This window comes from Carcharodon carcharias (genome assembly GCF_017639515.1).
Source record: "Carcharodon carcharias isolate sCarCar2 chromosome 27 unlocalized genomic scaffold, sCarCar2.pri SUPER_27_unloc_1, whole genome shotgun sequence".
NCBI classification, from domain to species: domain Eukaryota; kingdom Metazoa; phylum Chordata; class Chondrichthyes; order Lamniformes; family Lamnidae; genus Carcharodon; species Carcharodon carcharias.
In genome coordinates, this window is record NW_024470624.1 from 7441892 (window position 1) to 7456891 (window position 15000).

Here is a 15000-nt window from a genome sequence, read left to right on the forward strand (position 1 = left end):
AGACCGGGCCGGGAGAGACCGGGCCGGGAGAGACCGGGCCGGGAGAGACTGGGCGGGCGGGACTGGGCGGGCGGGACTGGGCTGGTTGGGACATGGCTGGGCTGGGTTGGCCTGGCTGTGACTGGACTGGACTGGACTGGGTGGGACTGGGCTGAGCTCGGCTGGGCGGCGCTGGGCTGGACTGTACTGCGCGGGTCTGGGTTGTGTGGAACTGGGCTGGAGGGACAGTGCTGGGCGCAGTTGATCTAGGCTGGGCCGTGCTGGGCTGGTCTGGGCTGGGCCGGGCTGGGTGGGACTGGGCGTTGGGTGGTGGGCTCTGTTGCCCGTCCATAGGGCAGGCGCAGGCAGCGCAATTGCCGCGTGTCTCATGGGCTTCACATGTGTCCGTGCCCAGACGGACGGGGGAGGGGAAGGATGGAGGTAGGGTGGGGGAGGGGGTGGGGCGTGGGCGGGCAATGACTGGACCTAACCCTGTCCCGATGGCTGGGCCTAACCCTGTCCCGATGGCTGGGCCTAACCCTGTCCCGATGGCTGGGCCTAACCCTGTCCTGATGGCTGGGCCTAACCCTGTCCCGATGGCTGGGCCTAACCCTGTCCCGATGGCTGGGCCTAACCCTGTCGCGATGGCTGGGCCTAACCCTGTCCCGATGGCTGGGCCTAACCCTGTCCCGATGGCTGGGCCTAACCCTGTCCTGATGGCTGGGCCTAACCCTGTCCTGATGGCTGGGCCTAACCTTGTAGCGACGGCTGGGCCTAACCCTGTCCCGATGGCTGGGCCTAACCCTGTCCCGATGGCTGGGCCTAACCCTGTCCCGATGGCTGGGCCTAACCTTGTAGCGACGGCTGGGCCTAACCCTGTCCTGATGGTCTCTCACCAGGCAGTTTGGTCTTCGCGGGCCAACAGCAGATGCCCGTCATGTTGGACTCGGTGGTGTGCGACGAAGCGGACGCGGCGTCCCTGCCAGCAGGTAAAAAGGGAGACGCGCATGCACGGCACCCCAGGAGCACGGCACCCCAGCCCCGCGAACAACACTGCCCCGCGGACAGCACCAGCGCTTGTCGTGTAAGGGCGGCCGCTCTCAGAACTCGGGCACAGCAAGACACCACAAACCCCGCCGCGGTAAACGGCCGGAGCCTCTCGTTCCCGGTAACATCCAATCGAGGGGTTGGGATCGACGCCGGGGACGATTTCGTCCCACAACACCCGCTCCCCGCCCGACCCACCACCCACCCAACTCGGACCGGCTGCAATTTTCCGGCGCTTTCTACTTTCCTTTCTGCATTTATGTAGCGCCTTTCACAACCTCAAGACCGCTTTAGTTCATTAGAGGGGTGGGACCTTCCAAATCGATCACCGCTCTGCCTGGTGCATGCTTATTCACGGGATGTGGGTGTCGTTGGTACGGCCTCCGGTATTGGTTGCCGATCCCCGAATTGCCCCCTTGAGAAGGTGGTGGGTGAGCCGCCATCTTGAGCCGCTTGTGCCACGTGGTGTAGGTACACCCACCGTGCTGTTAGGGAAGGAGTTCTGGGATTTTAACCCGGTGACAGTGAAGGCACAGCTGATATATTTCCAAGCCAGGATGTTCAGTGGCCCGGAGGGGAACATCCAGGTGGTGGTGTTCCCCGTGTGTCTGCTGCCCCCGTCCTTCTAGACGGTAGCGGTCGTGGGTTTGGAAGGTGCTTTGGAAGGAGCCTCGGTGAGTTGCTGCGGTGCATCTTGTAGATGGTACACACACTGCTGCTACTGTGCGTCGGTGGTGGAGGGAGTGAATGTTGAAGGTGGCGGAGGGAGTGAATGTTGAAGGTGCCGGAGGGAATGAATGTTGAAGGTGGCGGAGGGAATGAATGTTGAAGGTGGCGGAGGGAGTGAATGTTGAAGGTGGCGGAGGGAGTGAATGTTGAAGGTGGCGGAGGGAGTGAATGTTGAAGGTGGCGGAGGGAGTGAATGTTGAAGGTGGCGGAGGGAGTGAATGTTGAAGGTGGCGGAGGGAGTGAATGTTGAAGGTGGGGGAGGGAGTGAATGTTGAAGGTGGCGGAGGGAGTGAATGTTGAAGGTGGCGGAGGGAGTGAATGTTGAAGGTGGCGGAGGGAGTGAATGTTGAAGGTGGCGGAGGGAGTGAACGTTGAAGGTGGCGGAGGGAGTGAACGTTGAAGGTGGCGGAGGGAGTGAATGTTGAAGGTGGAGGAGCGAGTGAATGTTGAAGGTGGAGGAGGGAGTGAATGTTGAAGGTGGCGGAGGGAGTGAATGTTGAAGGTGGCGGAGGGGGTGAATGTTGAAGGTGGCGGAGGGAGTGAATGTTGAAGGTGGCGGAGGGAGTGAATGTTGAAGGTGGCGGAGGGAGTGAATGTTGAAAGTGGCGGAGGGAGTGAATGTTGACGGTGGTGGATGTGAGTGTTGAAGGTGGTGGAGGGAGTGAATGTTGGAGGTGGTGGAGGGAGTGAATGTTGAAGGTGGCGGAGGGAGGGAATGTTGAAGGTGGCGGAGGGAGTGAGTGTTGAAGGTGGCGGAGGGAGTGAGTGTTGAAGGTGGCAGAGGGAGTGAATGTTGAAGGTGGAGGAGGGAGTGAATGTTGAAGGTGGCGGAGGGGCTGAATGTTGAAGGTGGCGGAGGGGCTGAATGTTGAAGGTGGCGGAGGGGCTGAATGTTGAAGGTGGCGGAGGGGCTGAATGTTGAAGGTGGCGGAGGGGCTGAATGTTGAAGGTGGCGGAGGGGCTGAATGTTGAAGGTGGCGGAGGGGCTGAATGTTGAAGGTGGCGGAGGGGCTGAATGTTGAAGGTGGCGGAGGGAGTGAATGTTGAAGGTGGCGGAGGGAGTGAATGTTGAAGGTGGCGGAGGGAGTGAATGTTGAAGGTGGCGGAGGGAGTGAATGTTGAAAGTGGCGGAGGGAGTGAATGTTGAAGGTGGTGGAGGGAGTGAGTGTTGAAGGTGGCGGAGAGAGTGAGTGTTGAAGGTGGCGGAGGGAGTGAATGTTGAAAGTGGCGGAGTGAATGTTGAAGGTGGCGGAGGGAGTGAATGTTGAAGGTGGCGGAGGGAGTGAATGTTGAAGGTGGCGGAGGGAGTGAACGTTGAAGGTGGTGGATGTGAGTGTTGAAGGTGGTGGAGGGAGTGAATGTTGGAGGTGGTGGAGGGAGTGAATGTTGAAGGTGGTGGATGTGAGTGTTGAAGATGGTGGAGGGAGTGAATGTTGGAGGTGGTGGAGGAAGTGAATGTTGAAGGTGGCGGAGGGAGTGAATGTTGAAGGTGGCGGAGGGAGTGAATGTTGAAGGTGGCGGAGGGAGTGAATGTTGAAGGTGGCGGAGGGAGTGAATGTTGAAGGTGGCGGAGGGAGTGAATGTTGAAGGTGGAGGGAGTGAGTGTTGAAGGTGGTGGAGGGAGTGAGTGTTGAAGGTGGTGGAGGGAGTGAGTGTTGAAGGTGGTGGAGGGAGTGAGTGTTGAAGGTGGTGGAGGGAGTGAGTGTTGAAGGTGGTGGAGGGAGTGAGTGTTGAAGGTGGTGGAGGGAGTGAATGTTGAAGGTGGTGGAGGGAGTGAATGTTGAAGGTGGTGGAGGGAGTGAATGTTGAAGGTGGTGGAGGGAGTGAATGTTGAAGGTGGTGGATGTGAGTGTTGAAGGTTTTGGAGGGAGTGAATGTTGGAGGTGGTGGAGGGAGTGAATGTTGAAGGTGGCGGAGGGAGTGAATGTTGAAGGTGGCGGAGGGAGTGAATGTTGAAGGTGGCGGAGGGAGTGAATGTTGAAGGTGGCGGAGGGAGTGAATGGTGAAGGTGGCGGAGGGAGTGAATGTTGAAGGTGGCGGAGTGAGTGAATGTTGAAGGTGGCGGAGGGAGTGAATGTTGAATGTGGCGGAGGGAGTGAATGTTGAAGGTGGCGGAGGGAGTGAATGTTGAAGGTGGTGGATGTGAGTGTTGAAGGTGGTGGAGGGAGTGAATGTTGGAGGTGGTGGAGGGAGTGAATGTTGAAGGTGGTGGAGGGAGTGAATGTTGAAGGTGGCGGAGGGAGTGACTGTTGAAGGTGGCGGAGGGAGTGAATGTTGAAGATGGCGGAGGGAGTGAATGTTGAAGGTGGAGGGAGTGAATGTTGAAGGTGGTGGAGGGAGTGAATGTTGAAGGTGGTGGAGGGAGTGAATGTTGAAGGTGGCGGAGGGAGTGACTGTTGAAGGTGGCGGAGGGAGTGAATGTTGAAGGTGGCGGAGGGAGTGAATGTTGAAGATGGAGGAGGGAGTGAATGTTGAAGATGGAGGGAGTGAATGTTGAAGTTGGCGGAGAGAGTGAATGTTGAAGTTGGCGGAGGGAGTGAATGTTGAAGTTGGCGGAGGGAGTGAATGTTGAAGGTGGTGGAAGGAGTGAATGTTGAAGATTTTGGAGGGAGTGAATGTTGAACGTGGTGAAGGGAGTGAATGTTGAAGGTGGCGGAGGGAGTGAATGTTGAAGGTGGCGGAGGGAGTGAATGTTGAAGGTGACGGAGCGAGTGAATGTTGAAGGTGGCGAAGGGAGTGAATGTTGAAGGTGGTGGAGGGAGTGAGTGTTGAAGGTGGAGGGTGTGAGTGAATGTTCAGTGTGGTGGAGGGAGTGAACTGGGTGCCTCACAGAGGGGTCAGGCCCGATTGTTCCGATCGGTGACGGGCCTTCACGCCTCAGCCTCCTCTCCTTCCTCCCCCTCCCAGAGGAGTCTCCGCTGGTGAAGGTGGTCTCGCAGCAGAACGCGGACGGATCGTGGAGTCCGAGTGGCAATCTGGAGGTGCTTCTGGGCCTGAAGCCTCAGGAGATTGGGCAGCGCGTCCCCCGGCAGGTAAGACCCCCGCTCAGCCTCATCGTTGCGCAGGCGGGGAAGGGGGAGTAGGACAGGCCCTCGTCTGCACAGAAGCCAAAACCCAGGAGAGGGCTAGCCCTCTGTCCAATGTGAATCAAGCACAGGCGGGTATTCCTCCGAAGCAGAGGAACCTGTTGCGTTGTTACCTGGATATCTGTGGGATCTTGCTCGGCCAGTTTAGCTGCCACATCTCATACAGATGTGTAGAGGGAGCTTTACTCTGTATCTAACTCCGTGCTGTACATGTCCTGTGAGTGTTTGATGGGGACAGTGTAGAGGGAGCTTTACTCTGTATCTAACCCCATGCAGTACCTGTCCTGGGAGTGTTTGATGGGGACAGTGTAGAGGGAGCTTTACTCTGTATCTAACCCCGTGCTGTACATATAAAGGTAGTGTTTCATGGGGGCAGTGTAGAGGGTGATTTAGACTGTATCTAACCCCGTGCTGTACCTGCCCTGGGACAGTGTAGATCTAACTCCATGCTGCACCTGCTCAGTCCATCTTAAGCCTACAGTCCCTGTCTCTGCTCTCAGTATGGTTGGTTCTCCCTCGCTCATTGACGATTCTCTCTGTTATTTGAAGGACATGGATTTGACTCTCTGGGTCACGATACTGACAGTCATTTGGCTCCACGCGTTTTGTGCTGACTCCAAGGATGAGTGGGAGCTTCTGGTGGACAAGTCACTGTCCTGGATCAAGGCCAATTCAGGTGACGCCAAAGGTCAGGCCAGAGGTCAGGAGGCCGAGGCCAAGTCCAGATATCCATTGTATTCATCTTATTCAACATTCAGTGGAAAATGATCATACCGTCCCTCCCTCAGTCCCCTCTCTCTCAGGGAGATATCTGTACACTGACCGGTGTTTCTCAATCCCATCTCTCTCAGGGAGATATCTGTACACTGACTGGTGTCTCTCAGTCCCCTCACTCTCAGGGATATATCTGTACACTGACTGGTGCCTCTCAGTCCCCTATCAGGGAGATATCTGTACACTGACTGGTGTCTCTCAGTCCCCCTCTCAGGGAGATATCTGTACACTGACTGGTGTCTCTCAGTCGCCCCCTCTCCCTCAGGGAGCTATCTATATACTGACTGGTGTCTCTCAGTCCCCTCTCCCTCAGGGAGATATCTGTACACTGACTGGTGCCTCTCAGTCCCCTCTCTCTCAGGGAGATAGCTCTACACTGACTGGTGTCTCTCAGTCCCCTCTCCTTCAGGGAGATATCTGTACACTGACTGGTGTCTCTCAGTCCCCTCTCCCTCAGGGAGATATCTGTACACTGACTGGTGTCTCTCAGTCCCCTCTCCCTCAGGGAGATATCTGTACACTGACTGGTGTCTCTCAGTCCTCTCTCTCAGGGAGATATCTGTACACTGACTGGTGTCTCTCAATCCCCTCTCTCTCAGGGAGATGTCTGTACACTGACTGGTGTCTCTCAGTCCCCTCTCTCTCAGAGAGATATTTGTACACTGAATGGTGTCTCTCAGTCCCCTCTCTCTCAGGGAGATGTCTGTACACTGACTGGTGTCTCTCAGTCCCCTCTCTCTCAGGGAGATATCTGTACACTGACTGGTGTCTCTCAGTCCCCTCACTTTCAGGGAGATATCTGTATATTGACTGGTGTCTCTCAGTCCCCTCTCTCTCAGGGAGATATCTGTATACTGACTGGTGTCTCTCAGTCCCCTCTCTCTCAGGGAGATATCTGTACACTGACTGGTGTCTCTCAGTCCCCTCTCTTTCTCAGGGAGATATCTGTACACTGACTGGTGTCTCTCAGTCCCCTCTCTTTCTCAGGGAGGTATCTGTACACTGACTGGTGTCTCTCAGTCCCCTCTCTCTCAGGGAGATATCTGTACACTGACTGGTGTCTCTCAGTCCCCCCTCTCTCTCAGGGAGATGTCTGTACACTGACTGGTGTCTCTCAGTCCCCTCTCCCACAGGGAGCTATCTGTACACTGACTGGTGTCTCTCAGTCCCCTCTCTCTCAGGGAGCTATCTGTACACTGACTGGTGTCTCTCAGTCCCCTCTCTCTCATGGAGATATCTGTACACTGACTGGTGTCTCTCAGTCCCCTCTCAGGGAGATATCAGTACACTGACTGGTGTTTCTCAGTCCCCTCTCTCTCAGGGAGATATCAGTACACTGACTGGTGTCTCTCAGTCCCCTCTCTCTCAGGGAGATATCTGTACACTGACTGGTACCTGTCTTGCCTGCATTAACAATCACTTTAATCCTTGTGTCCCTCTCCAGGTGCTGATCTTGGCGGGTGTGTGAAAGCTGGAAATGACCTGCTGAAAACTTCTGTTAATCCTCACGTCTTTGATTTGTGAAATTAACTCTGACCAAATCGGAAAGGAGCTAAATTAATGCTCTGGTTTGGATTTGTTAATCCTAACTCGGCATCGCTTTATAACTATATATACTTGTTCGGTGTCCATGTTTTGCTCTTTTGTCTCCATCTCTGTACTCTGTACTTCATAATGATTTTGTTCATCAAGGACCCAAAAGCCCTGCCAAATGTGTATTCCTGGGAGCGCTTTCAATGTTGGATCGTTTAAAAAATTGCACTGCTGCTTTGTCACTTTGTGTAACCCCTGCTGGTTCGGCCGCATTCATCAGGTGGATGAGAACCATAATCCCAAAGAACTCCTCTGTATGTTGAATGGGCCACCGGGCCGAGACCCTGCTTGACAAGGAGAACGGGGAGAGAGCTGCCCACAGCCATGACCCCGTGGGGTTTGACTTTTTCGAGGGGGGTCGTTGCAAGAGGTGAGGAGAGAAACGAAACCTCGCCTGTGACCGAGGAGTGGATCGAGAGAGATCAGGGGGTGAGCAAGTCTTGCCCCTCCTCAAGCCCCCCTGCCCCTCCTCTGCAGCCAATGTGGCAGAGATCGCAATATCCGAAGTGGGGCGGGGTGGCGGGTGTTGGGAGAGGGGTGGGACTCCTGACCCACACCCAGGTGGCCTTCAACGCAGAGCCAACCGCCTGCGGGCTGCCAAAAATGTGTAATCTGCTCACTTTCAAATAAATCTAACTTGCGGATTGAACCTGTCGGTCTGTGGGTCTAGGAGCGTGGCGCCCACCAGGGTGAATCGAGCAGGAGGTGCGGTGAAATGCTGTTTCATTTTGGGAATTTTGCAGCGCAGGCTTTTGGCTGAGGAAGTCTTCATAGTGCGAACCCCACGTGGGCTGGGGAGACTGAAGGAAGTGGATGAAACTCACCACTGGCTATGCTTCAATACTGGGCAAAGGTATCATTTGCCGACACAGTCAGAGGCTACGGGCAAGTTGTGTGCGAGACGAGCCGAACATCCACCATTCGCTCTGTGCCTGCTCAAGTGTTTGATATCGTCATTAGCTCGATACGTATAGATCCTGTGCACTGACTCTTACCAGACATGGATTTGGGGGGGGGGGGGGGGGGGCGGTTGGGTGGTGGGTGGGATCTTCCATTCACTGCCCTCAGGACGTGTCGCACAAGGAAGAAATCGGGAAAATTCCATACCCCGTCCTGTAATTTTGCGACCATCGGAGCAGGTCTGTGGGAGACCGGACGAGGTTCCAGGGTGGGAAGCGTGGGTTTTGTTAAATCGTGCTGTGGTTCTCCTCATCGGGATTAATGGGGAAGGGGTTTTGTGGGTGGACCAATCCTGGGGTGGGGGTTGGTGGGGAGTCCTCCTCTGTATTGAGGTGTCAGTCGTGGCTCAGTCCCCCGAGTTGGGGGTGGGCGGTGGGCTCCGAGTGTCGGCTCCAGAGACTCTAGCCTCGTAACCTAGGGCTGAGGATCGCGGTGCGAGGGCAGACGGAACGCTGCGGAAGGCGGAGACTTCCAGCTCGGCTGTCACAGTCATCCTCCCGGAGTTATACCTAACGCCACCATTCACCACCACCACCCTCGCCAGGACAGGCCCAGCAGAGGTGGCGGCACAGCGGTGCCCAGTCGGGAGGGAGTGGCCCTGGGAAGTCCTCAGCATTGACTCCGGACCCCCGTGAAGCCTCATGGCTTCAGGTCAAACACGGGCAAGGAAACCTCCTGCTGGTCACCACCTACCGCCCTCCCTCAGCTGAGGAATCAGTGCTCCTCCATGTTGAGCACCACATTCCCAGACCATCACCACCCTCTGGGTAAAATAGTTTTTCCTCACATCACCCCCTAAACCTCCTGCCCCTCACCTTGAACTTGTGTCTCTCCCCCCACCCCCTCGTGACTGACCCTTCAACTAAGGGGAACAGCTGCTCCCTATCCACCCTGTCCGTGCCCCTCATAATCTTGTACACCTCGATCAGGTCACCCCTCAGTCTTCTCTGCTCCCACGAAAACAACCCAAGTCTATCCAACCTCTCTTCATAACTTAAATGTTTCATCCCAGGCAACATCCTGGTGAATCTCCTCTGCATCCCCTCCAGTGCAATCACATCCTTCCTATAATGTGGCGACCAGAACTGCACACAGTACTCCAGCTGTGGCCTCACCAAGGTTCTATACAACTCCAACATGACCTCCCTATCTATGCCTCGATTGATAAAGGAAAGTGTCCCATATGCCTTTTTCACCACCCCCACTAACATGCCCCTCTGCCTTCAGAGATCTATGGACACACACGCCAAGGTCCCTTTGTTCCTCAGAACTCCCTAGTGCCATGACGTTCATTGAATACTTCCTTGTCAAGTTACTCCTTCCAAAGTGTATCACCTCACACTTTTCAGGGTTAAATTCCATCTGCCACTTATCTGCCCATTTGACCATCCTGTCTATATCTTTCTGTAGCCCAAGACTACTCAACCTCACAGTTAACTACCCAGCCAATCTTTGTGTCATCTGCAAACTTACTAATCCTACCCCCCACATAGTCATCTATGTCATTTATATAAATGACAAATAATAGTGGACCCAGCACAGATCCCTGTGGTACGCCACTGGACACTAGTTTCCAGTCACTAAAGCATCATTCTGTCATTACCCTCTGTCTCCGACAACTAAGCCAATTTTGAATCCACCTTATCAAATTACCCTGTATCCCACGTGCCTTTGCCTTCTTTATAAGTCTCCCACGTGGGACCTTGTCACAGGCTTTGCTGAAATCCATATGAACTACATCAACTGCACTACCCTCATCTACACTCCTCAAAAAATTCAAATTTGTTAGGCATGACCTCCCTCTGACAAAGCCATGCAGACTATTCCTGATCAAACCTTACCTCTCCAAGTGGAGATAGATTCTCTCCTTCAGAATTTTCTTCAATAGTTTCCCTACCACTGACGTGAGACTCACTGGCCTGTAGTTCCCTGGTTTAGCTCTGCAACCCTTCTTAAATAGTGGAACCACATTAGCTGTTCTCCAGTCCTCTGGCACCTCCCCCATGGCCAGAGAGGAATTAAAAATTTGGGTCAGAGCCCCTGTGATCTCCTCCCTTGCATCCCTCAGCAGTCTGGGACACAAATCATCCGGACCTAGAGATCTGTCCACTTTTAAGCCTGCCAACACCTTGTCACTCCCTATATCAGTTTGCTTAAGAACCTTGCAGTCTCTCTCCCCAAGTTCAATACCTTCATCTTCTTGGGTGAAGACGGATGTGAAGTATTTGTTCAACACTCTAGCAATGTCCTCTGGCTCCACCCATAGATTTCCCCCTTGGTCCCTACTCTTTCCCTGGTTACCCTCTTCCCATTGATATAGAATATCTTGGGATTTTCCCTACTTTTACCAGCCAGAGCTTTCTCATATCCCCTCTTTGCTCTCCTAATTGCTTTCTTAAGCTCCACCCCGCACTGTCTGTACTCCACTAATGCCTCTGCTGATTTGCTTCCCTTGTACCTGCTAAAAGCCTCTCTTTTCCTTCTCATCGTATCCTGAATATCTCTGGTCATCCATGGTTCTCTGGGTTTGTTACTCTTTCCTATCGCCCTGGAGGGAACATGTTGAGCCTGTACCCTCCCCATTTCCTTTTGGAATGCCCCCCACTGTTCCTCTGTAGATTTCCCCACAAGTAGCTGTTCCCAGTCTACCTTGGCCAGATCCTGCCTTATTTTACCAAAATCCACTCTCCCCCAATCCGAAACATTATTTTGCAACTGGTCTATTTCTTGGTACAATTTAAGTTTGTTATGGACAATGTTATGGTCACTAAAACGCTCCCCCACCACCTCAGCCACCTGTCCGGCTTCATTCCCCAGAATTAGGTCCAGCAATGCTCCGTCCCTTGTTGGACCCTCTACATATTGACCTAAAAAGTTCTCCTGTACACATTTCAAGAAACCCACTCCATCCAAGCCCTTAACACTATGTCTATCCCAATTAATGTTGGGAAAGTTGAAATCACAATATAATTACCCTATTTTTACTGTTTTTACACACCTCCGCAAATTGTGCACATATTTGCTCAATTTCCCGCTATCTGGAGGTCTATAATAAACACCTAACAATGTGGCTGCTCCTTTTTTATTCCTAAGCTCTACCCACAAAGCTTCATTTGATGTTCTCCTTACTGCAGTAACTGACTCATTAATAACGCAACGCCTCCTCCTCCTTTACCCCGCCCTGTCTCGCCTGAAGATTCTATATCCCAGAATGTTGAGCTGCCAATCCTGCCCCTCCCTCAACTACATCTCAGTGATGGATAATATATCACAATTCCACGTGTCAATCCTCACCCTTAACTCATCCGTTTTACCTGGAATACTCCTGACATTAAAGTACAGGCCATCCAGCCTTGCCTTACTCCCTTGAAACTTAATGCGGCTGTACTCCCTCTGACTTCACTGTTTTACTGTATTGCTATGTCCCTATTCTGCTCACATTGTGTCCCCTCCCCCTGCCAAATTAGTTTAAACTCCCAACAGCAATATCAAACCCACCCGCTAGGATTAGTCCTGCTCTGGTTCAGATGTAGACCCTCCCACTTGTACAGGTCCCACCTTCCCCAGAAAGTCCCAGTGATCCAGGAATCTAAAACCCTCCCTCCTGCACCAAATCTTTAGATTACTTCCAGTGCCATGTGCTAGCGAGCTCAGAAATAGGGGAATAGTGCAGATGAATACGTGGCTTAAGATTACAACCAGAGGTCTTGCTTTTTAGTCTACTGCCTAACTCCCTGAATTCGTGATGCAAGACCTCATCCCTCTTTCTACCTATGTCAATGGTACCAACATGTACCATGACCTCTGCCTTATCACCCTCCCCCTTCAGGATGCCCTGCAGCTGTTCAGTGACATCCCAGATCCTGGCACCAGAGAGGCAACACACCATCCTGGAGTCACGTTGACAGTCACGGTAGTGCCTATCTGTTCCCCTGACTATAGAATCCCCTATTACTATTGCTCTTCCTCCCCTCCTGTACAGACAGGCTGCTTGTGGTGCCAGAAGCTTGGCTCTGTCTGCACTCCCTGGAGGAACCAGTGCCCTCATCAGCCTCCAAAATACCAATCTGCGAGCGGGACCCCAGGGGACTCCTGAACTACCTGCCTGTTTCTCTTGGGCTGCCTGGTGGTCACCCATTCCCTTCCTTCCTTCAAGTCCCTTCAGCTCTCTAAACGTGCTATCCACGATGCTCTCAGACTCGTGGATGTTCCACAGTGTCCCCAGCTGTCAGTGTTCCAGCTCTGAAACCCGAGCTTCCAGGAGCTGCAGCTGGACACACTTCCTGCACACATGCTGGTCCCAGGCACCGGAAACGCCCCCGGGCTTCCCACGTAGAGCACGAGGAGCACACCACGGCTTTGAGCACTCCTGACCATGGAAGCAGTTTAGAGAAGGACATACGAGACTAGTAGCTCAGAACATCAGAGACACTTGGAAATCAAGCTAAGAGTGGACCTCCCCCGCAGCCGGAAAAGTGTTCCTGAAAACGTTCTCCTATTCCTGGGAACATAGGTCAGTCGGGATAAAAACCTGCATTTTGAGAAATTTCAAAGTGGTTTTGAAAGCACCTAAAAACACAAGCAATGTCGAAGGGAAGCTGTAGAAATTAAACAAATGCGTTAATGGACTGAACGATGCATCGGGAGTATGGTGTTTTTGCCCGTCTTGCTGAAAGAAGGTTGCATTCGGCTGAAAGCAGATCCCACAAAGTTCTACTGGCATCACACAGAAACTCTCGGGCATCTTTATGATGCCTGCTGATGATTTGCAATGGGGAATTTAAGCACTTTGTTGTAGACAAAAGGGGAATCTAAGGTTGGAATTCAGACTTCAGCAGGGCTTTCAAATAAACAGGCTTAGAAATTAATCAGAATAGGTCAGGATTAACCTTGTATCAACAATCATATCCAGAAAGTGTTAATCGTACCCTCACAGAAAGACGATCGTACGTCCAAAGATTAAACAGATCAGTTGAGAAGCTCGTTAAAGAGAGTTAAATTTAGCCATGTACTCAGACAAGGCCGGATGAGAGTTATGACATATTGGAATTTAGTACAACGATGAAACACGCTACGATTGAGGTGGTTTTGGGGACAAATAAAACAAAGATATTAAATTCAGAGAAATGCACACTCAAGTTTCCAGCCTTGGTTGCTCTAAAAAGACATGAAATTAGTCCTTTTTTTTTAAACCAGTGAGGCTTCCCCATACCAATTCTCCAGATGCAAAGAGAGAAAGAGAGAGAGGAGTAAATATAGAGATAAACATGCCACAGGCTATTTGTTTCTCGGCTCCCCAGCTGGATTTATAACATTCTTGGTGGGCGAGTCAGGACACTGGCCTGAGAAGCCAAGAACACATAAGGTGCCCTGGCTGCAGAAACGCCGGCTCCAGTGGCAGCGATAAGATACGGGATTTTACTTACGAAACATGCTGCATGAAATCCTATATGAGGGGCATTCTGAGAAAGGTTTGCTCAGCGAACAGCGCGTGGATGACCGCTCTCTATGGGACGGTGCATGTTTGAAAAAGAGCACGACTGAGAAAAGGCTAGAGGCTGAACTTGCTCGCATAAAAAAAATGGGAAGCGAGATCGCCAAGCGAAAATAGGTGGACACAAGTCAATTATTGCACTGCTTTACAAAAAAAGGAATACTTGCTTTGAAGAAATGGTTGCAGGTCCCAAAAAGGGAGCGATGTCTTTGTTTCATGATGGGTTATAATTGTATTCTTAATTAAGATGCACAGGTGCAGGGCATTGTTTAAGTACCTAGAGCACTGGTAAGGAGAGACTGCTGGCATGTAAGAGTGGTAGACAGAAGGTAAATATATGTAACGCTTTATCCTGTAAATAAACCTATTGTCAAGGAAAGCACTTGCATCTGTAGTTTTATACGTCACTGTCTGGCTTGGGATCCAGTTAACACCGCCCTCTCGCACTAGGGCTTCACTCAATTTAGCGACAGTCCCGTACAGTTCAGAACCATCACTCACAACTGGCAAAGGGTGGAAGGTCAGGTGTTTGACTTTCTGACCATCAAACCAAACAACTCAGTCACTGCATTTCTGATGCCGGTCAGGCAATCAGGGTTCAAACCTGAAGGAACTGCGGGTAACTTCATGTCGTTCTGTGCTGGCACCTGCAGGTGGAGCTGCCTCACCACTATCAACAATTCCATTTGAAAGGGGGAGAGAGAGAGAAAGGGAGGGAGGGGGGAGAGAGAAAGGGAGGGAGGGGGGGAGAGAGAAAGGGAGGGGGGAGAGAGAGAGAAAGGGAGGGGAGAGAGAGAGAGAGAGAGAGAGACAAATGGAGGGGGGGAGAGAGAGAGAGAGAGAGAGAAAGGGAGGGGGGAGAGAGAGAGAGAGAAAGGGAGGGGGGGAGAGAGAGAGAGAGAGAGAGAGAAAGGGAGGGGGGAGAGAGAGAAATAAAGGGAGGGGGGAGAGAGAGGGAGAGAAAGGGAGGGGGGGAGAGAGAGAGAGAAAGGGAGGGGGGAGAGAGAGAGAGAGAGAAAGGGAGGGGAGAGAGCGAGAGAGAGATAAAGGGAAGGGGGAGAGAAAGAGAGAAAGGGGAGGAGTGGATATATAGAGATGGATAAACATGCCACAGGCTATTTGTTTCTTGGCTTCCCACCACAGCCTCTGCCCTTCTCCACCCCCCTCTCCTCTCTCTACCCCCCCCCACCACCACCCACCCCCCCCCCGCCCCCAGTAGACAGACATCCAACTGGTATGAATGAACAGAAAAGAGAGTCACCCCTTTTCCAAATGGTTTAATATAAACTATAAAATAATCTTCTTTAGAAAAATTCTCAGCAGACGACGACTCCTCCA

At 52.5% G+C, this 15000-nt stretch overlaps 1 protein-coding gene across 2 annotated transcripts; it reads left to right on the plus strand.

Moving 5' to 3' along the window:
• The first annotated feature begins 857 nt into the window (after nt 1–857).
• Nucleotides 858–7857, plus strand: LOC121273738 (von Willebrand factor A domain-containing protein 5A-like). 2 transcript variants are annotated; one of them, XM_041180892.1, is made up of 4 exons: nt 858–968; nt 4663–4787; nt 5391–5529; nt 7060–7857. In XM_041180892.1, the coding sequence occupies exons 1-4, from the start codon at nt 908–910 to the stop codon at nt 7137–7139; spliced, it is 405 nt and encodes a 134-aa protein (XP_041036826.1). In that variant the 5' UTR covers nt 858–907; the 3' UTR covers nt 7140–7857. The 2 variants fall into 2 exon arrangements, with proteins under 2 accessions (XP_041036826.1, XP_041036828.1); XM_041180894.1 differs by having other exon boundaries at nt 5391–5517.
• The last annotated feature ends 7143 nt before the right edge of the window (nt 7858–15000 follow it).